Source organism: Mesocricetus auratus, unplaced genomic scaffold, assembly GCF_017639785.1.
Source record: "Mesocricetus auratus isolate SY011 unplaced genomic scaffold, BCM_Maur_2.0 Super-Scaffold_100003, whole genome shotgun sequence".
Taxonomy (NCBI): Eukaryota; Metazoa; Chordata; class Mammalia; order Rodentia; family Cricetidae; genus Mesocricetus; species Mesocricetus auratus.
Window position 1 is genome coordinate 87231516 of NW_024429188.1, and position 25161 is coordinate 87256676.

The following is a 25161-nucleotide window of genomic DNA, read 5'->3' on the forward strand; positions in this document are numbered from 1 at the left end:
TTGCATGTCTATACAATTGACTTCACGAGCCCTTCTAACTCTACATGAGCATCTACTACAAGAAAAATAAGATCTGAAAACATCTTACCCCTGATATGAGAAACACTTTACAGAAGTCCAACACTGGTAGAATTTGAAGAAAGCTGGCAGCCTCCAGAGTGTCTTGAAGGTTGTCCATGTTGAGAGAAAGTTTCGCAGTATAGATGAAATCAATAATTTTCCGTAGACCCACTTTGCTCACGCCATGAAGCTTAATGCACATTAATTCTTGTTCTTTCATTCCACCTTACATGAAAAGACAGACAATTTAATGAAGGTGGATAATTAAGGTCAAACTCACTTCTGCTGCTAATTAGATGCAGTAAAATCAAGGGAAAGTCTTATTCCAAATAAGCATCCATTCCACAGTTGGGCTTTTGCACATTTTTACAGTTAAAAGAGCACTTGAAGAAAATTCTCTCTATGCTAATAGAGATCATACATGATACAACTGCTTTTAAATATTCTCCTGTCTCTTACTATCTTTTTATGGATTAAAGACCATATTGTAGAAACACAGATTTTCTGATATTAAAAAAGAAAGGCTATGAAGTACAAGGAATAGTACAAAGCATGCCTCAATTTCCCATGACAGAACAGCAGCACACAAAACCATACACATTGGTGAATATTCTTTTGAAAGTATTTTTTAATGGCATGGAGCAAAATACTGGATTTCAGCTTAGAAATAATAATAACAAAATACATAGACAGGGCTTTCTGCTAATGTCTTAATGTGAAGGCATGGTGTCAAAAGGTAACCTACCTGTGAACATAGCTTTGAAGTAGTCGCTAGCAGATGCCATCATGACTCTGTGCACAGGGAAGGCATCATCTGTATCGCCTGGCAGTAGGGTCACATCACAAAGCAGTCCTTCAAGCCGAAGCTGCTCAAAGCCCTGTAACAAGCACACAAGTTGGGCCAGTAATCAAAAGGAAAAAGAACATCACAATCCCTGTATGCTAAACTTATTTACATGCTCATATGTCTAGTGTATTTTGAACACAGCCAAAAGAGTGCTCAAAAAGCCTAAAGACTGCCTTGTTGATCTATGTATATATTTCATAGCACAAAATAGATATTTTTAGATATATTAAGGTGAATTTACATTAAGAAAAAAGAAGGGAAGTATGTAAATTCATTTGTTTTGTATTTATTTACCTTACTTGGAGAAAAAAAATTGCCATTTACACTTCTGTTTTCCCCATACATAAAATAAAGCCCTTTGACCTTCTAGAATTGCTTCCCATGATCACATGGATAGTACTGCTACAGGACTTTAAGAGAATCTTTTGCATTTTCATGGCTTCCCCTGCTAAGACAGAAAGAAGAGGGTATCTATCTGTATCAAGTGCAAGACTGGAGTTCATTCAATCACCTGAATTATTTGCCCTCTTTGAGAATTAAGGATTATGCTTTAAATATTCCAATACTCAGCTTATTGCTGCTGCTGTTTGGCCAATTATCTTTCAAGTCAGAGATTTAATTATCCTTGATAAAAGGAGTGTAGGGAGTCCCAACAGGAGGCTTAATTGTCTCCAAAGGCTTAAAGGATTAGCAGAGGATGAACAGGCTAGCCCCTGCAGTGGAGAGGAGAGACAGGTCCCAGTGAAATGAGTACCTGTTGATTAACTCTTTCCTCTGAACCCCAAACAGGAAGATCCGTCCTGTCTACTCTTAGGAGAATGAAAAGCTTTGAAGATTACAATGGGCAGATGGCATGATGTATGTATACTGCACAGCATGTCTTATTACAAGCCGGATTACACATTTTGCTTTATTAAAAATAATGAACAGGAAAAAGGTCACAACAAGCTTCTAATGGGGAACCACACAGAATTTAATAATGAGACAGAAAGGAAGAATGTGGTAAGACGCAACCTGTAGTTTCATAGAAAAGTTTCATTATACAACAAATTGGGGTGGTAGAAACTAATACAGATAGCTTTCTAAGATTATAATAAACTAACATAATAGGAGCCAAAGCAAAGGATTACGTTGTCCCCTTTGTATTTTAATTGCTCTTAACCTCTGAGCCGCATCTACATCCCAATCTCAAAACTTCAAACAAAGTTATGTTTCACAGACTTCAGAAACAAGAGGTATAATTTACTAAGAATCCAATTCTGAAAATATTGATTCCATACAAAGATATATTACAAACTGCAACTTAAATTTTCCATTATAATTTTAAATTGCTTTAAAAGTAAACATGTGATTTAACAGAACTAAAATGTCAAAGAGATTATCTGATCCAACCATTGCCTCTCTAGGGAGAGAAAAATATTCACATATTATACATATACTTCAGCGCAGGATTACATACTGTACTTATGCATCTCTGCCAATTAATGGCATGTTTTTGTTCATAATTGAAACTATTCACAAATGCACCCATTTCTTTGCAAACACAAACACTCCATGCCCTAGCTCTGTAAATCATCCCTTGGCTGGCACTGTTTGGGGTTCAGTACCTTAAATTCACCAGTGCTTTGGCATATTCTTTGTAGTAAATGTTCAAGTTAGGATGTGTACAAAACCCCATTTCACCCAGAAGCTGTTAATTAGTACTTTAAAGTAATTATTATAAGTCTCTGTGTGTTTATTTGGGACAAAACGGCTGTGGGACCAGGTGGGACAGAAGCTCCGTCTACAGGGCTCATTCCCTAACAACTGCACAGCTAGGCTCAGCTCAGCTAAGGTATCAAGAGACTTTATCTTCATCACAAAGTAAATCATTTTGCATCTACTTACACTATTATGAAAAACTCAACCCTTTCTCATTACAATTTGGTGTCATGAAAGGCCTTTTAATTTGCCATCAATCTATCTACTTTTTGTTCTCATTCTCACACTTTTTCTTTTAATTTTTTCAAAATTTGAGAATTTCATATAGAAATATTTTATTTATATTTTGCTTACCCCATTCCCTCCTGTTTTTCTCCTGCTCACTCTCTCTGAAATTATTGATCTCCTCTTCACACACACACACACACACACGCACACACACGTACGCACGCACATTCATAGACACCCTCACACCCTACTGAGTCCATTTAAAAAAATTTTGTGTTTAGCACTTGTACCACTTGGGACTGAATAATTTATATGAGACTTGTTCTTGGAGAAGACTCATTATCTCTCTCAACAGGCACTGATTGCTTGCAGCTCTTCATCTGGGGGTGGGGCTGTGGGAGAGTTCCCCTTCTACACTGGAATGTCAACTGATGTTGTCATTATGCATGTGTTGTTTAGGCAACTTTACTGTTGAGATTTCAAGGGTGCAGTTTCCCTGTCCTATATTGGACATACGATGTTAAAGCAAACTTTCATGTCCTCTAGCTCTTACAATCTTTATGCTAAGTATTAGGCTAAGCTCTTTACATGCATTACCTCTTCTAATGATATTGACAATATTAAAAAATTAAACCTGGATGTTTATGGAGAGTACTCATGCACCCTGGCACTAGATAAAAGGCATTCAGAAAGAACGTGTTAGATTCCAGGTCTGAAGAATCTTTCTAAGATTCATTAAACACTGAATTATGTGGGTACAGTAGAAACCAGAAACTGCTTTAGTCACCAATTATTTTACATGGGGGAAATGGTTGTTAAGTTGCAGTTCTATAGGAATGAATAAAGAGTTCTGGCATGTTATTGCCTAGAAGGGTGCCTATAGATAACAAGCTTGTATCACAAAGTTTGAAAAGCTAGAAGAAAGGATTTTAAAACTTTTTACCATAAAGAAATGGTGAATATTTGAGGAGACAAACATATTTAATTTTATTTAAACATTATACAACCTACCATGTACCAAACATCATGGCAATCATTAATATGTTTACTTTTATATTCTATGTGTCAAGTAAACATAAATTTAAAAAATACCACTCAAAATAGGGGGGAAAGCATGTTACCAAAAGGTACCGTTCAAGATGAACCATTATGAACAAATAGGAGACAGATAAAGAAAAGAAAGGGCATTCCAGGAGAGGAAATAGGTATAGGAACAATGACATGTGAAAGAACTGTGTAAGGTTTGAGGACAGTGAAAAGTTCAAAGTCATGTAAGCATTTTCTCTGACCCTCTTTTCTATTAACTCTGCTAAGCTAATGCCAAAGAAAGTGGCATGTGATTGAATAGATGATGGATTAGAAATTAACATAGTGGAACAATGAAGGAACATAAAACTGAAGGTATTTTGAGAAATGCCAGCAAACTATTTATGAGGATTTGTACCTGCATTATATGAGAACATTTATTATTGAACACTGGAAAGACAAATGCCCCAATTAAAAACTGGGCCAAAATTCTAAATAGAAATTTCACCAAAGGTAGCATACACATGACCATAGCACAAATGAAAAGCTGTTCAACATAATTAGCAACTGGGGAAATGCAAATCAAAACCATAAGTAGTACTTCACACCTATTTGGATGACCATATTTTAAAAAACACCAAACAATTGTCAAGGAGCATGTACCACATGCTTCCTTTTACTGAACTGCATGTCAAAGAGCATGTGCTATACATATTCTTTACTGTGAAGAAACCAGAACTGTCTAACATTCAGTGTAAATATAAAACAATATTGGCCAACACTCTGGCAGTTCTTCTAAAGATTCAACATACAGGTACCCCAGGACCAAGCAACTTCATTCCTAGGCTCATACCAAAAAGAAATGAAAATATTTATAAATAAATATAATCATAGCAACACTGTTCATAAGCTAAAAGCTGGAAGTTACCCGTTACCCATCAATGAACAAACAGGTGAACAAAATGTAGTACGTGCATGCAATGGGAATATTGTTTGGTTATAGAATGAAAGGAAATATATTGTATGCTATAGCATGGAAGAGCTTTGAAACCTTTTTAGGAAGTAAAAGAAACTAGTCACAAAGTCCATGTATTTGGTAAATTCATGTATATGAAATGCTCAGAATAGACAAAGCTATGTAGCTAGACAGATTAATGGCTACTAGGGATAAGGAAGGGGCTGGCAGCACATGAGGAGTACCTGCCAGCAGATACAAGTTTTCTGACTTTGAGATGATAATATTCCAGACTACACTATTGTGATAGTTGCAAAACACTGTGTACAGTCTAAAGCTCACTGATTTATACACTTTAACTATCTGAATTATATAGAATATGAATTGCATCTCAATAAAGCTCTTATTTAGAAATTAAATGCACCTGTAGGCATATGATACCAAGAATTATCATCAAACAACTGTATACATAGTAAAAGAAAGACATTGTCAACATGGGATAATAAGGAGGAGTCAAAGAACTTAAGGCTTTATGAGAAGCAAGCTCAGACACAGTAGCAGTCAAAGAACGGAGGCAATGAAATTATCCTTGACTTTTAACAATCACTCCTTAAGCTAACTCTGGGTAATCTTCTTGTTTTGTGCATGCAATTTGTACTGTTAACTCCATCATGGATTCTCCTGGGATTTGTTTAAGGTTCTAGGAATCCAAGCTGATTATATATCAAATGTCTTTCTGGGCACTTTGACAGCCTAATTTGTTGCAGCCTATTTAATAAAGATGACTAATTTTCTAGAGTCACCCAGGCCAACCAGACGGATACCTTATTTGGGGTACTCATCACTTTTGATCAGCTACATTTTCCCCTGACATCTTCTCTGTTTAGCTTGGGTAGAAGGAAAAGAAATATTTATCATAGACCTTACTTTCCCATAAATTGTGACATTTAATCCTACTTTAACCTAGATTACAAATAAGGAAACTGATCCAGAGAGGAAAATGACTTTCTCAAAGTCAGATCACTAGCCAGTAGTACTATAAGTAGAATTCTAGTTTGGGCTGACCTAGTCGAATCAAGTTAGTCTCACTACAGTTAGGAAACGGGTAATCATTCAGGGTGAGACTTCCTAAAACACTTACTCTCCATGAATCTTTACCCTTAAGGGTACTTATGATGCCTGCTCAAGTTGGAGTTTATGTTGTTGCTAATTTTAACACAATGATAACATTTATATATTAAACACTTGTCTGGCTTATTCCCTTGACAACCATACATTCAAAATTAGATTTAAAAAGGTTTCCTGTTAGCGTTCCATCTTAAAATCTGTTTATGGAAACATACTTTTGAAAAATAATATTTTTATTAATTCTTTGAGAATTTCATAAGATATATTTTGATCACACTCAACTCCTCTCCAAACTATTCCCAGATCTATCTCAATCGGACTCCACTTTTTCTTTCTTTTCTCTTGTCTTTTCCCCTAGAACTCATGAACTCCAATTTGCATTTGAATTGCCCAGGTGTGAGGCCTGCCCCAATGTGTGACTGACTACCTTACCCAGGTATCACACTTTTAAAGGAAACAAAGTCACTCTCTGGCAGCAGCTATCAAATGCTAATTGCTCCTCAGCTAGGTAGGGGTGAGACTTTGTGCAGACCCCACACCCTTACTAGGATATTGTCTGGCTTGAGTTTGCAACACTCTTGGGCACAGTCGCAGCTACTGTGGATTCATATGTGCATTTGTCCTATTGTGTCTGGAAAGCACTGTCTTCATAGTCATCCACCACTTCTGCCTCTGGCTCTTAGACTCTTTCTGCTCACTTCTTGCAACTTTGGGGGAGGGGTGTGGCATAGATTTGCAATTTAGGTCTGAATAGTCTTCAATCTCTTGTTTAGTTGCACATTGACCAGTTGTTGTTCTCTGAGCTAATCATCGACCCTACATGAAGTAGCTTTTCTGGTGAGGGTTGAGAGATGCACTAATCTATGGGTATAGCAATAGGTCATTAGGAGTTGTGCTAATACTACATCAACTGAGCAGAATAATTTCAGTATATTCTACCCTAGGGACAAAGATCAGTATAGACACAGGTTATTGGCCCCAATAATAGTGTCAGTTACGGGTTTCCATTCTTGGAGTGGGTCTTACATGTAAGAAAACATTCATGGGCCTAACATTTGTGCTGCTATTATGCCACTATCATGACAGGAAAGTTATTACTGTAGTTTATAGGGTTCACATCTGGGTAACACTGATGATTATGATTCTCCTTCAGTAGCCTGCATTGTATCTTCTAGCACTACGAAAACTAGCCAGTAAGGTGAAGCTTTCAGGTCTGTACTCACTTTAATTTTTCATGTTTTATGACTCAAGTATGTGGTGTCTTCACCAATAGGGTCTTGCAGTCAAGTACTGGAGGGTAATAAAGAGCAAAGGCAACAGCCTGAAATGTTTGGGACACCATTGTCCTCCAGTTATAGCATAACTCCACTTAAACTCTTTTTTCAGATGATATTTTTTTCAGAAGGCCTTCAGAATGAGTTTTGCCTCCCTAGATTCCCTTTTCTACCTTGGCCTCACATCTACCATCCCATTTAATATTTTTTGTTTCATTATTCCTCTTTGTCACTTTATATTACTAATTTTCATCTGGTTTCCCTAGAATGATCCCCTTCTTCCCTATGTTCCCCTATTTGTTATCTAACTTCTGTAGGTATTGGAAATTAAACACACCTATCTAAAGAATCACAGCTAACATCTACATATGGCAGGAAAAATCTGAGGTATGCCTATCTGGGTCTGGGTTATATTACTCAGGATGACTATTTCCAGTTCCATCCATTTTCACTATTTACTTGTTTATTTGTTTGTTTGTTTGTTTCAAGACAGGGTTTCTCTGTGTATCCCTGGATGTTCTGGAACTCACTCTGTAGACCTGGCTGGCCTTGAACTTAGAGAGCACCCTGTCTCTGCCTCCCAAAAGCTGGGATTAAAAGGCATGGACTATGACCCCCAGGAATTTTATTTTTTCTTAACAGTCAAATAATATTTCATTGTGCAAATATACATTTTTTGCTATGCATTCTACTTCCTGGCTATTATGAACAGAGCATTAATGAACATTGATGAGCAAGCATCTCTGTAATAAGATTTAGAGTTCTTCGAGTACCCAAGAGTGGAATAGCTGGATTGTGTGGTAGATAGATTTTCAGGTTTTTGAGAAACATCTACATTGATTTTCACAGTGGCTGTACCAGTCTGTGATTCCACCAGTGGTGAATAAGTGTATCCTCCTATGCACATGCTCAACAGGATCTGCTGCCCTTTGTTTTCTTGATCTTGGCCATTCTGACTGAAGTAAGATAAAATCTCAAAGTAGTTTTAATTTACATTTCCCTTATGGCTAGGGATGTTGAACATTTTGTAAATGTTCCTTGGATATTTGCATTTATCTTTTGAGAATTCTGTTTAGCGTGCTTAGAGTACATAGTGAGCTTCAGGTCATCCTGGGTTACAGAACAAGATCTTGTCTCAAAACAAATAAACGAGCAAAAAAGTAGGTTAGAGCTATATACTGAGTGCAAAGAGTATATCATTAAATGATAAAAAGATAACAGGGAAAACATTTAAGCTATTTGAAATGTTCTGCCACTGTAACAATGATTTAAAATTCATCTATCACTTTATCTACTCATCTATGGAGAAAGAATCCATGGTTGTTGATAGAAGAAGATTCTTGCTCCTGAATAGTGGTACAACTGTATAGTTATCCCGCAATGTGCTCTGTGGGTTCCTTATCTGAAAACTCGACAACCTGAGATGAAATGTATGGCAGTACTTTCATTCTTGTCATCAAACAATTCAGTACAGCACCTACTTGTGTGTTAATAATCTAGAGATGATTTTAAGTATACAGAGAATATATTTAGGTCATAGTGAAACAGTATGCTATTTTATATAAAGAAATTGAGAAAATTTTGGTCCCTGGGAACGTGGAAACTGGATGAAGACTGCATATTCTCTGGAGTAAGCCATCACCTGGGAACTTGCTAGAAATGTGAATTGCTGGGTCACACTCCATAATTTTTGATTCAGTATCTCTGAGCTGGGAGTCAGTATTCAGTGTTTTAACAAGTCCGTTAAAATTTAAGAATCATAGCTCTGAACTACAGTTGTGATCACTATTCAGTTTAACACTTTAAAATTAGCAAGTTCACATCGATTGGCTTAAACACATGAGTAAGAACATGCATTCATTGTAAGCACAGTACAGATGCCTCTGTTTATTCCCTCAGTATTTAAAAACTGTTATTTAGTACAAGTCATTAAAGTAGCGCATTACTTCCTCTTATGTTTTTGATATGTACATAACCCCTTATTATCTTCTCAAGTGGGATGTGTCAAGACGCTAAAAGACTGAACTGACTTCCACTTTGACCCTCATATTTCTGCTGAGGACACCCAAAGGACAACAAACGTTAGAACCCCTCTCAGGATTTATAGATTGGAAATAAAATGCAATATAGAGATGCCCTGATCAGAAGTCACATTTTAGAGATAGAGAAATCAAAGCCCAAAGACATCACACTAAATAGAGATTACATAATAATTATAAGCATCATCTTCCATTATAATATGTACTACTTCAGGGTAGTTGTCTTAAACAGATTCATAAAATCCATCTAGGAAGATTTCATGTTAAGATACATTTAGAAACATATACATAATATATTATATATTATTTTACTTAGCAAAAGAGACTGCCATAACTTACCTAAATCTAGAAGGCACTTATGGCCATCAAGGACTCTACTGTTTTCTAACTCATCAATGACCACAGAAGTCAATAAGGACACTTGGAATGTCAATGTCCATGCAAAATGGTCCCAGATCCCTGTGCTTTCTGATCCTTTGACTTTTTGTCCCCTCCTTTAGTGATAGATACTAATTCTTACATCTATTGGTGGGATTATACACTGTAGCCTCCATCCCAAACTTACAATGGCCACTGAGAACTGAGTCATCAAATAAATGTGATACGTAAGACTTTGAAAAGATGACTGCACATCAGATGAGGAACTAGAATATTTAGATAGGAAACTTGAGATTTTTTACTTTGGCTGTTATATAACAGATATTAGAGAGTCAATGTTGGCAAATAGGAAATTCTTTAGGGAGAAAGGAGAATAAACAGGAGGAAATGAGGTAGAAACAGTATATGTATGTAAAATTACAATATAAATTAAAAAATAAAGTGACATACTACCAAGATAATCTTTACACAAATAAAAACAATGAACAGCAGGAATGATTTTAAACTCAAGCATGCATGTATTTTTTTCTATCAAGAGTTCTTCACTGGTGGGGTTTTATTTGTCTTTCTAAGTAATAAATTCTACTTGTGAGAAATTTTATGTTAACAATAGCTGAGCTGAAAACAGATTTTCCGTGTACCTTCCCTTCACATCCCCACACATTAACAGCTTCCCCAGTTATTGACATCCTGTACTTCAAAACAACAACAACTGGAAGGTTTTGTAACTGTACACATCCTGCCAAAGAGGCATTTGAGATTACCTGTAACACCACAGAACTGTGGGTATTGCTGGAAAAAATGCGTGTGCTTCCAGCCTTGGAAGACTGCAAATGAGCAGAGAGCCCCATTTCACTGCTTCCAAGGGACAGTTTCATGTGCTGGTCTTCCTCTTCCACAAGAGATCTGAAAGATTTATTAAATGAGAAGAAAAGGAAAATGAAAATCTGCATAATTCACAATAGTGAAATCATTTAGGAAAATAGTCTCTTGCTGACAATCGTCTACCTATGGGATACACTGAGGTTTGTTTCCTGGCATTCTAACTTCATACCAGTCCATAGTATGTTTAAAATGTTTTCCAAGAACAGAAAACATAGAAAAGAACTGAGAAATAAACTAAAGGATATTTTGAAGCTACAGTCTCAAGGAACTTTTAGAGTGCTTTGTGTATTCTACTACTCAGATAGCAATGCCATCAAATTGTGTCTTTCGTGGTTGTGCTTAATTTCAAGTACCTAATTTCAAAAAGAGAAAACTAGCAACGGATGCAATTAATCACTGTTCTCTACCAAGTACTTTCCAAGAACTTCACACATATGAGTTTTTTACTTTAAGACAAACCAATACAAAAGCTCATATTATTAGCTCCCTTTTCTTTTTATATTTCAGTTATTGCATATGAATGTCCATCTGCATCTAGGTCTCTACATCACAAGTGTGCCTGGTGCCCGCAGAGGTCAAAAGAGGGAGTCAGATCCTCCAGAACGTAAGTTACAGATGGTTGTAAGCCACCAGGTGGGTGTTGGGAGCCACATTTTAGTCCTCTGAAATAGCAACAAATGCTTTAAAATACTGAACTAACTTTCCAGCCCCTATCACCTTTTTCTTAAGGAGGCAAAGTTAGAAAAACCTTACCTAGATTATTCAAGTAATAGAGTCAAGATTGAAATTTAAATGTGGCTTTATTCCAATTTCCATCCACCCACATTAATAAAAGTAATAAAAAGCTACAATGTATTAATGCAGTACCTCATTTTGCTGTTATTAGTAATAGTTCTAGTCAACTCTGACTAAATAAAATTTTACACATGAAATAAAAATTTTAGCTTTCTTTTCTCAATTTGGGATTGTTTAGAGAGACAGCTGAAATGGATAACATAAGTAAATAAAATATATCCATATTTATATATTAAAATAATAGTTTTTTCCCCAAAGGCCATACGAAAGGATGGCAGAACATAGAGTTACCCAGACACTTAATTACCAGAGATGATAGTGAAACCTTTGATAGTTACAGGGCTTTCCTTAGGTTATACTAAAAATTGACCACCCTGGAATGATCTGTCACTATTTCTTACAAGAGGCCTTCTGTAGCCTTAACTCTACATAGCTAAAATGAATTCTGGATCATGCGCCTAAGAACAAGGAGTCCTTGGCTCTGAATTGGTTTGGTTTGTGCATTCATGATAGATACTGCTAAGTGGATATTAGGAAAGGAAAGAACATTGATTTAAATTTTTGTACTTATCTATAATTTCCTGAAATTTAAATTATTTTATTTTTAGCTGAACTATCCCATATCAAAGATTTCACCCTTTTCCTGTAATATGTATAACCTGAACTGCTCAATTTTAACATGGAATTTAAGACTACAGCTATTTTATACACAAAGATGCTGCTTTTCGAATACCGACACCAATCAAGTGCTTTTAAATCCTGCAACAATTAGCAGAAATTCTTGCCTTAAGGGTGACATCAATTCTTCTTAACAATATTAGAGTCATAGTATAATGAAAAATGAATTAATAAAATATAACCATGTTTTATTCATCTCTCATAGATATTTAATAGAGAATAATTCAAATAGGATTTTGACAAGCATAAAAGAAAATGAACATAGCCTTCCATTAAAGTTTCAGAAATAGCTTTAAAAAGAATGATATACTATACATGATTTACATAGCATGCAAAATAGTCATACACATGTTTGTAGACAGGCACTGGAATTTATAGTATCAATTGGAAAAGTCAGAAATAGATGGTGAGGCGCGTCTCTAGCCAGAATATGTCTATCCATCTAAAATTATTTTAATAGCAAATTCAAGCAGACTGTGCTATTAATTTCTATATTCCCTAAACACAGGCTGGTATGAGAGGCTTAATTTATGTCCTGTGACTGAATATGGAATCTCATTTCTGTGAATCATTCCAAAGACATTTCTTTATCATGCAGAGCTTAAATGGCCATCAATTACCATTTTTACAACAAGGACAGGAGTAAAGCTGCAGCTGCTCTGTCCTTATGACATATCCTAGAAGTTGCTTCTTTGAATAAACTACAGATAACAACTTGTTTACTTGTCGTCTGTCCCTTGCTCTCAAAATGAAATGCTCTCATATGAAAATGCAAGCCTTTCTTGGCACTAGGAGATAGCTGGATTTCTAATTAATTACTTCAAAAGCTGCAGAAGCCCTCATATTTGACTTCTGGAATACTGAGGAGACTGACTCTTTAACATTCAAAACACTCCCTATTATTTCTGTGTCAGTAACAGTACATGCCATTTTAACCTTCTTAGGAGATGGAATATCCCCTTCTTATCTTCTTTTTATTAAGTTTGTTGGCTGCAAGGAAAGAGCAATGTAAGGAAGCAATAGCTTTCTCTTTCTTTATAGCTCAGGCTACAACCACATCATGTTATATTATGGGATTGTTTATAAGACCAACTGCAGACCAAAAATATTTTTTAAAAAGATTTATTTTCTATTTCTTGTTTATATTTTTATTATTTTAGAAGCAATCTTATTTTACACATCAATCCTCCAATTCCCTCACCCTCCCATTCTCCCATGCTTCCCACCAACCCCCCCAACCTAACCCCCACCCACTCCCCAGGAATAGTTCTCCACAGGGAACCATCAAAGTCCTTCACATAATTTGGGGGAGGGTCTAGGCCCTCTTCCGTGTATCTGGGTTGCAATAGTATCTCTCCATAGGGAATAGGCTCCCAAAGTCCATTTGTGCACAAGAGATAAACACTGGCTCCACTGTTAGAGGCCCCATAGACAGCCCTGGCTTCCCAGCTGGCACCCACATTCAGAGGGCTTGGTTTTATTTTTCAATTCATATAGTTAAAATAGTGTGCATGCCAGTGGTTGTCAAAGGGCCGAGAAAAGGAAGGAATTTTGCTTCCAATCCCTGCCCCTCATCATACACACATCCCTGACAATGTTTGTGGACATTTTTCATTGTACCTACTGAGGGAGTTGTAGGCAATTACTCTCATCTCTTGGGATGCTGCTAGACACACTACAGTACACAGAACAATTCTGTATGTCAAAGATGTTCTCAGGCAAAAAAAAATGTAAATGGTGCTAAGGTTGAGAAACCCTGGTACAGAGGGATTGACTTCTACATGAAATGTTTATTGAGTAATTTCATGTTTAAATATTTCCCAGTCCTTGGCTTGACTCCACGAAGTAATGTTGGTAGTACAAAAACACAGGGGATTATTAATTATCACTAAATTTTCAAAAGCAATCTTAACTGAATACCTCAGTTAAGTATTTTGAAAATTAAAGTGTTTACAACAGATCAGTAGATAATAGCTCTGATGTTTATAATTATGTAGAAGAGTTTTTTATATTTTATGTAAGAATAGCAATTTCTTAATTCTATCTAAAACAACTGTCCACTGAATTTACTTTTACATAACAAGTTACAATCTTGGAAATCTTGAGCAAATCCTGCCATATTATAAATACTAAAAGGTTATTTAGAGGAGACAACATCTTCATCAGTTTTTCCAGAATTTAAATCTTTCTGCTATAGCATTAGAACCTATGTATGGCTGCCAAACTAACCCTGCACACTGAACACATTTTATTTTCAAAACAGCAACGAACCACCGAACATAAAACTAATCTTTCACAAAATGTGCATGAACCAGCCAAATGTGGGTGCTCAAAGAAAACAATCACTGATTTTTGTTTTTTTGAGGAGCATTAGTTTAGAGATGAGGCACTCTCTACATCATTTAACTAAAACTACTGCTAACATGAAAAAACAAAACATATAACAGTGCATTCACTTACACTGTTGTTTGAAGAAAGAAAAAATCTAAGCAATTATTCTGTTAAGAAAGCAATGGCAACACTGTAATCTTGTCTCAAACTTTCTGTATTTTACAAGAACCTTAGGGATAACATATGTAAATAAATACAAATTCACAAATTCATATAGACAGATGTACAAATAGTTAACAGATAAAAATGTTCAGTTTCTTCAGTATTCCAGAACATGCAAATCAATGCAAAACACCTATCTTTTAAACCTATAAATTATCAAAGAGTAGAACACAAAGACATACTCTCAAAATCACTAGTGCAGACATGCATGAAGTCCCTGGGGTCTATGTGGAGCTGTTCATCCAAATGGGTATTTGACAAAAGGCTTCTAAAAATTACTAGACTAGTCTTTTCTTTCTTTCTTTTATGATAATGAAGGATTGTGCACTGCATCTATGTCCTAGGAGACCGCCACCAAAAGAGTACTCTGTGAATCTTGTTAAAATGTTTCCTATATAGAACAGTGATGTGTAAGTTCATTTGTTCAAGGTTTTCTGAAGAACAGAATATTCTTACAAATTACTATGCCAATCACATTTTGGGGATGTTCCATGGGAGCGCACCTCTCATTTGCATTGAGTCCAACCTCACAAACTCCCTCTGAAAAGTCTTCAATCTCTATATCCACAAGACTAAGTCTACTGAAACCAATACTATTGTGTCGGAAATAGGGGTATAATCTTGATAAGTTGTGAAATGCACATTTCATTTTCTTAGTTTCTATCACCACAAACACAAATTCATTTTAAATGCAAATACCAAGGAAGGTGACATTGCACTGTCATGTCAAGGAAAAGAGAAAAGTTTAGTGCTTTTTGAAATTATTATCATGAGAATACATTAAAACCAGATGACTTTTCTTGGTATGGAAGTTATGTATGCCAACTTATACACTGGTGGCTTAACTTTTAGTTTACAGACAATGAGCAGCACGCACTGACACTGTGAGGAAATACTCTGCCTTATGCATTCCTCCACTGCATGGAATTTCAGAAAAAATGTAAAGTATATGGACAAAAGCGCTATTGTTTCTCTCTACTAAGTTGCTGGTTAGTTTCACAGCGCAACTTTTGGCTTGCCATCATTTCCTTAACATACCAAATCTAACATGTATTGCAATAACTGTTTCATTACAACAAAATACTTATGTCTCTTCAGTTAGTGCCTAAAGTATAACACAAATATCTTAAGATCCAAGATCAATAGTATTATCATAACCAAAAGTTACTGCCAATGGGTAAGCATATAAGAATGGAAACAGTAGCAAGACAACAAACAAGACAGTCATAAGTGTTTTAACAGTACCATAAAGCAGACCAGTTAATCAAGTCAACAACTTGTGCTTTCTACAACCCAACCCTCAAGAAAAGAAAAGACAGATTTCAAACTCACAGTTTTAAAAGAAAATCAAGAAAGGGGTTTTCTTCAAAGTAGTACTCTCCGTCCATTTGTTTGTCTGCTCTGAAGTAGAGAAGTGTCTGCTAGCAGCAGCATTTGCTAAATGAAACATTTCTTGTGATAAAGTTGCATGGCAGGTGGAGGAGAAATTTTACCACCTGTTCTCATACTCATTTGAATTTGAGTGCTAAATCTGTCAAGGTATTTCCTTCCACCCTTGAGAAATGAATCAAAAACTTATGATAGGATCTATTTCCCACTAGTTTTCAGATAGATTCAATGTATGAATTGAATGTTAAAGATATTAATATATTTTCTCCTCTACCCAACCCAAACAAAAACTGAATAATAAACCAGACATGTTTGGACACTCATACTCATTCAATTTATTTTCTCCAATATAAAAATTAGGGAAATACAAAATTAGAATCAGGAACAAAATTTCCAACTTATGAAATAAATGTGATAGTTGTTTAAAAGATGAAAAATGCACACTACTTCAAGAATTGAAATATCAGTCTACTAACTAAAATGTCATTTACAGTATCATTACATGAGGAAATTATAAATATCATGGCAGTCTGTATGAATAAGGCATAAATTAATTGCTGGCTAAGGAACATATGAAAAACTTATCTCCTTAATAAGAGTAGGCTCAAAAGGACTCAGAAGAACAAAACTTTAGTGAGTTATTTCTATTTTTATGATATATTTTAGGTCTATTATTAATAATCATAAATGATTTACTAAAAGAAACTTTTAGCATAGGCAACATTTTTATTTTTATGAATAGGCTGCTATGTTTTCAAGATTCTGCTTCTGTTGTAATAATACAAGCATTCAGAAAAGGAAAAATAATCAAGGAAACAAGAATATATCAAAATGCCTTTTCAAAGTAAAGAAACAATTGTGCATACTTCTCGCATGCATACATCCATCACATTCAAAATAGAATTACATTAATAAGTAGCTGATGTCCATAATAACATAGGAATAAGATCATTTACTCAGCACCTGCTGTGTACTAGGCACTATGCCAGGCACATTCTCATATGGTACTTAATCCTCATGACAATCCCACTTTCAAGACTGGGAACTGAAGCTCAGGGAGTTTAATGCTTCACATACATATCATAACTATGAATCCAAACCCATGTCTAAACCTAGAGCCAACATTGTTTCCATTACATGAGTCTAAAAGTTAAAAATAGAGAGTAGAGACTATGCAGTGATTCACATTTAAAACCTTATTTTATAAATACAAGAAATCTATCATAAAAAATACATTCTGTTGAAGGAAAGTAATTTTCTGGTTTAATTAATTGCATCGCAAATCCTCTGCTTTGGGTGTGGGAGAGGATGATGGTCTAGATGGTTCAGTGAAATAACTTCTAATGATCTATAATATAGGATAACAATGTTTGATAAGAATTAACTAAAGACTCCAAAATAGCCAGTAGTGACAGTTTTTAACATTTTCAAAGGAATAACAAATATCATGGGTTAGATATACCAATTTCAGTGATCTGATTATTGTACATTATATGTGTGTATAGAGATATCACAGTGGATCCTATTAATGTGTAAAATTACTCATACACAATTTATAAAATTGCAAATAAACCATTTTCAGTGGTGCATGCTTGTAGTCTTAACTACTTGGGATACTGAAATAGGAGTATCTCTTGAGACTAGGAGTTTGAGAATAGTCTTGACAACACAGCAAGACTATGTCCCCCTCCAAAAAAAGGTAATGAATAGGACTAGAGAGAAAGCTTAGTATTTAAGAGCATCTATTGCTCTTTCCAACAACCTGAGTGTGATTCCTAGCACCACAGGAGACTCCTATAACTCCAGTGCCAGGGAATCCAACACCCCTTTCTTGCCTCCAAGAGCACCTACACAAACATGGGGCACACACGTGCATGCACACCTCCCCCCGACACATTAACTCATGAATAAAAAATAGAATAAATCTTTTAAAAATTAGTAAAATAATCATATTATAAAATAAATAAAAGTACCTATTTTATGACTTGAGTTTTTAAAAAAAAGTATCAATGGCAAAAAATATATGTCAATATGTGGGAATGGGTAGTATTTCTTGGATCATAATTTAGATCAAGTTTAGGGAGATTTTTACATTACTGCATTTAAAAGAACATACCAGCATTTAAAAGAACAGATTTTGAATTCCAATGCTGACTATCATAATCACAAAAATAGCACTATGACACAGATGAGGGAATTGGGCTAGACAAATGGAATGACAAATGATACTCCATTAGATAACTGTAACAGGATGAAAGTTAATTATCCAAACCAAAAAGCATTTGCACTGAATATTTCAATCTTGTCCTTGAACAACTCTAAAATTAATGATTTTGCTCTCAACCTACCATATTTTAAAACTTTGTTCTACTGTGATCATTTAAAACACTGATACTAATTAAATTACATAAAGTTCCATATACCATGACCAAAATTACTTCTATTTAAGAAGCTTGTATTATATATTATCTTTATCCTTCACATTGTATAATATTTTAATATGAGCATAAGGTAGTTAGTGGGTGAAAAGTGGATGGATGGATTGTGGATGATCGTGAACACATAGAATTCACTATATACTCTGAAGTAAAAATAAAACAGTACGTGAAGAAACAAATTAGTGTCTGTCCATTCCATTCCCGACACACAGAAAACATCTCATCCAGAGAGCCTGTTGCCTTTAGACAGCAACAAAATATGAGAGATTGCACACAGGGGTTGTGGTGGTTTTAGTAAGAATAGCCCCCATAGACTAATATATTTGAATGCTTAGGGAGTGTCATTATTAGGATGTGTGGCTTTATTGGAAGAAGTGTTTCACTGGGAGTGGGCATTGGGGTTTTAAAGCTGAAGCCAGGCCTAGTGGCTCACTGTCTCTTCCTGCTGCTTGTCCATCTGGATGTAGAACTCTCGGCTTCTTCTCCAACACCATGTCAACCTTCATGCTGCCATGTTTTCTGCCATGATGATAATGTACTAAACCACTGAAATTGTAAGTCACCCAATTAAATGCTTTCCTTTATTAAAATTGCCATGGTTTCTTCAGAGCAATAGAAACACTAACTAAGGCAGGGGTATGGGTATAAGAAGATAGCAGTATGTACAAGTCAGTTGGGAGAAACAGCAAGTACTCTGATTACTATCAGTTATATAGATGACACAGAATTTATCCTCTAGTAACACACAAACATTTTGGCAGAGTGTTCTAACCTACAGACATTAATCAATCAGGACTAACTATCAAGAAGCCTTAGTATACATAATAGCTTTTCTCTTCCGTCGGTTCTCAATGAAGAAAGTGGAATGAACACTCCAACTCCTTCAATATCAAGCCAACTTGCTTTGAAACATTTTTCTTACAGATTAGTCAACTCTAGTGTCATTTTACTACCATTATCTATAGCTCACCAATTCTGAAATTTGACTATTATGACATAAATATTAAGAGATCCATACTATGAACAAATTGGGGTTTACATGCCTACAATTCTAGTTTATTAAATAGTCAAACACATAAGTTATACACTTTCAATATTTATTTAGAGAGTGGACCCCATAAACCAAGATCAAATTAGCAACCACCAGGACAAATTCATTGGAGTAAAGGAGAATAATTAGTCTATTAGAAAAAGGAATGAAAAGCCAACCTAATTTTCTGGATTGGCCAGTTACATTCACCTTGCTTTATTATTTTATGTATCTAGGTCTTCTACGTGCATGTTGTGAAGTAGTAATAAAATATCACCTTAATTTGAAATAATGGGACAAAATTCTTCTTTCATTCCTTTATATACAGAGCATTAAGCAGGGTTTTATATGAAAATTATAACATATGACTCTCAGAGTAGGCAAGAAGCACACAGAAAGAAATGAGTCATCAAAGAAGTAAGAATGCTAATGAGGTGCTAAAATTTTGCCCACTGGTTAGATAACAGTACCTACTACCTTCACTATATCTTCATAAGTTATTACATGAAGTATCAGTTTCCAATCTTTTCACATGCCTACACTATTTTATATGGAAATGAATTTGACTGCATAGTTCTCAAAGATCCTTTCTGGAAAAGTAGTCAAGCAGAACAAATTTCAAGAATCTCAAATATATCCTATTATCATGCATCCAAGTGAGCCATGGATAAAATATTTCAAATTCTAATGGGCAACTGCCATCACCAAACATTACTGTCATCCCCATTTTCTATATTCATGATGATCAATTATATGCATTATGGCTTAGCACTTTCACAGATAACTTCTTATATCGAAGAAAACTCTCTCTGTGCTCAAAAATTTGCTAAACAAAAACTCAACTCTACATTGTTGGCTTCATAGTGTATGGGTCTAGTCCTCCTTAAGTGAGTGTCCCAACGAATTCATAATAAAGATGGCTGATTAGAGAATAAATACAATTTAAATTGCTATTACAAATTAACAAGTATTTTGCTTTGGAGTATGTTGTTTTTTAATCAGGTACTGCTATGCCTTTCATCTACATTTAATGAACTAATATGGAAATATAATCTTACTTAAATGTTTTTAGGAAAAAATTCACCTACTTTACAATAGCCAGCATTCCCCACAGGTCTTTCACATCACACGCTCAGGGATAGGGACAGGGAAATGAGAGAAGGGGTGAGGAGCAGGAGATGGTTCAATCATGAAAGAAATATGAAGAAGCCTTATGGAAATTCACTGGTTTTTAAAAGTATGTGCATGAGTGTTTATTTTCCTGTATATTTCATGACATATTTCCATGTATATGTCATGAGCATGTCCAGTGGTTGTGAAGGCCAGATGAGGGCATTACAGATGGTTTTGAGTCATTATGGAGGTGCTAGTAATTGAACCTGTGTCTTCAGGAATTGTAACTTCTTAATCAGTGAGTCATCTCTCCAGATCATGAAAACCTACTAGTTTTTAAAGATTATATGTAGTATATTTATTCATTTTAAAAGGTTTATTCAAATGTATCCTCCAGAAGTGGATAATGTTTCCACAAGGCATGGGTGAGTAAATAAAAATCTCATTGCCAAAGACAGTTTACTACCCTTTGAGTTATTATTGGTCATGGAGACTCTAGAGGACCCTTAAAACAACACAGGCTATTGGCACTGCTGCTCATTTTGCCCACTAGAACTACTACTACTGAAGACACCACATACTTTGGCTGCAGGACTTAGAAAAATCAACCTCAAACTAAGAAAGGAAATTTCTTTTCTGCTGGCTAGCTTTTATAGTCCCATAAGGTGATTTCAAGGTTGCTAGGGAGCAAAGACATCAGTGGTCCTACCCAATGTTGCAATTCCAACCTGGCAGAAAATATGTGTGCCCACTGGTGCAACAGCAGCACGACTATTATGGGATAACCAATTTCTCTCTTTATTGCATTTGAGAAGCATGCTCCACAGGAGGGATTTCATGCCTGGTACTATAAACCTGATGAAAAATTCATGGTTAGGGAAATCATAGATCCTAGAGGGGAACCTACTGCTGTTGTTTTAAATGGTTATGTTGTCAAACTATTTTGAAAATATTTTATTTATGTTTAGACTCAGAGATTTGTATGGATCTCAATCTTGGTCAGAGGAGATTTTTATCACAGTAGGTAGTTGTTAATGCAGAGACGATGAGTCTGTTCAAAGTGCTGAGAATAGCGATCTAGATCTCAGCAGTAGATAGGCCACCTATCAATGTCTCCCCACCCAAAGCACAGGGAACACAGTAGAAGGGGGGGAGAATGCAGGAGCAAATGGCTAGGGAAGAGTGATTTGAAATGCTGTCATCTGGACATGCCATGTTAGCTGCACTCATGAACTCACACCAGCTGTTGCTGGCTGCATAAGATCAAGACAAGCAAAAATTCCAGGAAGGATGGGGGAAGGACTCCCAAGGCCTCACTCCTAACTGAGGAGCTACTGGCAGTTGGTGGCTGCTAGAGGGACAGGGACACAGAAAAGGCTTGGTTCTGCCTCCACGTGATATGCCAGACTTTGTTGACTTCCCAAGGAAGGCCTTACCCACTCTGAGGAGAGGATGGGGGATGGGAAGGGTGAGGTGGGGGGTGGAAGAAGTATAGAAAGGGGGAACAGGGTCCGTATGTAAAATGAAAAATGGTTTTAAAAGAAAAGAATCAAAACAATAAACCCATATCATTTTTAAATGTATGTACATTAGTTAAAAAGAAAATTTAAAAATCTGCCTTTAAAAGATGTCCCTGTGATGACAAAAGACATGAAATAGGTCAAATAACCTTTAAAGTTAAGAGTACTTGCAATCTTTAAAAGACGTATTTTGGTCCTTGGCAGATTGCTTTTAGTGAAACTACTGTCAGTCTGGGTCAGCACCATGGAATTTACTATCAATGATGCATAGACTCCAGATTTGGGAGCAGTCTCTTTCCTAGACAAGACAGCTACAATTTCCCATCTAATAAGACAATGAAGTAATACTTCATATTCCAATGGATATGTTCAATACGATAATGCAAAAAGAAACAACTATACAGGGTTACAGTCCAAAAACTACTCTCTCTAAGGTCACCCATACATTCAGCATTTATAGAGCATCTCTTATGTTCCAGACTCAATATTGAAAAACAGAGCCGGGCGGTGGTGGCACATGCCTTTAATCCCAGAGAGGCAGAAGCAGGTGGATCTCTGTGAGTTCAAGGCCAGGTCTACAGAGTGAGTTTCAGGACAGCTCCAAATCTATACAGAGAAACCATGTCTCAAAAACCAAAAAGGAAAGAAACAAAGAAAGGAGAGAGAGAGAGAGAGAGAGAGAGAGAGGGAGGGAGGGAGGGAGGGAGGGAGGGAGGGAGGGAGGGAGGGAGGGAGGGAAATACAAACATCAGGACATCAGGCAGGGCAGTTTCTTTAAGCCATCATAGATAAGTAATTACTAACTGATTAAATTATATAAAATTACAATAGATGCTTACTATTTTCTACCAATGAATTCCATGTACAATTCAAGTAAATCAACATCCAACCTTAGTTGAATTTTTTCCCTGGTCCTTAAGGGTATCCTTTATTCCTTCCTCCCTTCCTTCCTGCCTTCCTGCCTCCCTTCCTTCCTTCCTCCTTCCCTTCCTTCTTACCTCCCTCCCTCCCTCCCTTTCTTTCTTTAAAAAAATGTGTAATATGGGCCGGGCGGTGGTGGCGCACGCCTTTAATCCCAGCACTCGGGAGGCAGAGGCAGAGCACTCTGTGAGTTCGAGGCCAGGCTGGACCGATAGCCTCCAAAAAACAATACAGAGAAACCCTGTCTCATAAAAAAAATGTGTAATATGTATGGGTGTTTGCCTACATGTATGTCTGTGTACCACTTGTGTGCCTTTTGCCTGAAGAGGTGAGAAAAGGGAGTCAGAACACCTTAAACTAGAGCTACATATGGTTGTGAGCTACCTTGCAAATACTGAGAATCTAACTCAGTCCTTCTGGAAGAGTAACAACTGATCTTAACCCATGAGTCATTTCTCCAGCCCTATGGGTATTTGTTCTTACTTAGCATATAAGCATGAATTTAAAAATGATTATTTCTTCTAGATTTGGCTATCTCCAAAACTAGATTAACAAATAAATAATACTAAATATTTAAAATGTAACCCGGAATTATAATTATATGAAACAATGCCAAAGTTTATAAATTATCTGATAGTATAACAAAGCATTTCCAAAGCAGTATGCTCTAGCTGTATCTACTTAATTACCCTGAAAATATATCTGTGTAAAATGTGAGCCAGGTCTCCAGTCTATTTAACATGAAACTTTGGTTACAGTTCCACAGATTTTTTTATAGTCATGAATCTTTCAGAAATGATTATGAATACACACTCTTGTAAGGAGCTGTGCTAAGAGATCATGAATTGGATAATCTGTTTACAACTTAGAACATGCATACATTCAAACTTCTATTTCAATTATCTTGTATTTCCACTCAAAATAAGGTAGAACAACTTAATTGGGACCACATTTCACCACAGCACAAGAGAATACAAGTAAACATATGTATAAAGAGTGCTCTGTTTGAGGCTTTGTTGTGAACTGGCCTTTCACATTAATTGTAATACAGTCAAGAAAATGGTATCTAAAAATTGTAAAAGGAAATACAGATCAGAGCTAGGTAAAATCATCAAATAGAAATATACACAGATGGATTAACAGTGATTAGGCATTTCAAAGAATATAGGATAACAAAAAGTGGCTTTTAAGATTCCTTACAACTCCTAGCTTGAAAGAACACTAAGTGAGATAATTTGATTGGTCAATGGAAAACCTTTGTAATTTTGGCAGCACCGGAATTGAATGCTGGGCAACTGCTTTACCACTCAGCTATATTTCCTGTCAAGAAACAAAAGAAAGAGCAAAACGTGACAACTTTTCAACAATTATTAAATGTCATTTTGAATTTTTAGAAAAACCTACAGTGAAAAATGTGAATGTGGAAGGAATAAAAAGGGAGACCATGGCCCGAAGAACAGAACGTGCACACTGGCCTGAGCTTAGCATTTTAACAGAATGCACACACTGGCCTGAGCTTAGCATTTTAACAGAATGTGCACACTGGCCTGAGCTTAGCACTTTAACAGAGCATTCTCCAAATGTACCAATTTCAAAATGTAGTGCCTGCTAACACAATATTCAAAACTTTTTTTTTTTTGCTTTTTCGAGACAGGGTTTCTCTGTATTGTTTTGGACCCTGTCCTGGAACTTGCTCTGTAGACCAGGCTAGCCTCAAACTCAGAGATCCACCTGCCTCTGCTTCCTGAGTGCTGGGATCAAAGGAATGTGCCACCAACGCCCAGCATAATATTCAAAACTTTTTAAGTAAAATGTGGCCAGTGAGATGGCTCACTAGGTAAAGGTGCATGCTACCAAGCTTGACAACCTGAGTTTGGCTCATGGAACCCACAAGTCAAAAGGTATCTTAGTTTCTGTTCTGTTACTATGGAGAAACACCATGACCAAGGAAACTGAACAGAAGAAAGCATTACATTGGGGAGCTTGCTTACAGTTTTGGAGGGTTAGTATATTATCATCATTGCAGGAAGCAGTAGCTGACAGTTTTACACCCTGACCTACAGGCAGCTGGCAGAAAGAAAGTTTGGGCCTGGTGTAGGCTTTTGAAACCTCAAAAACTATCCCTAGTGACATGCCTTCTCCATCATGCCCATGCCTTTTACTCTTTCCCAAACAGTTCTACTCACCAAGGACCCAGCCCTCA

At 36.1% G+C, this 25161-nt stretch overlaps 1 protein-coding gene across 7 annotated transcripts in view; it reads right to left on the minus strand.

Moving 5' to 3' along the window:
• Nucleotides 1-25161, minus strand: part of Klhl13 (kelch like family member 13) — a 172473-nt gene that overhangs the window by 21645 nt on the left and 125667 nt on the right. For all 7 annotated transcript variants that reach the window (XM_013122808.3, XM_013122803.3, XM_040744534.1 and 4 more), the window contains 3 exons: nucleotides 10401-10542; nucleotides 806-938; nucleotides 89-285 (listed from right to left, as the gene is read on the minus strand). In XM_013122808.3, coding sequence (XP_012978262.1) covers nucleotides 89-285; nucleotides 806-938; nucleotides 10401-10542 — 472 coding nt within the window. The remainder of the gene's footprint in view (nucleotides 1-88; nucleotides 286-805; nucleotides 939-10400; nucleotides 10543-25161) is intronic.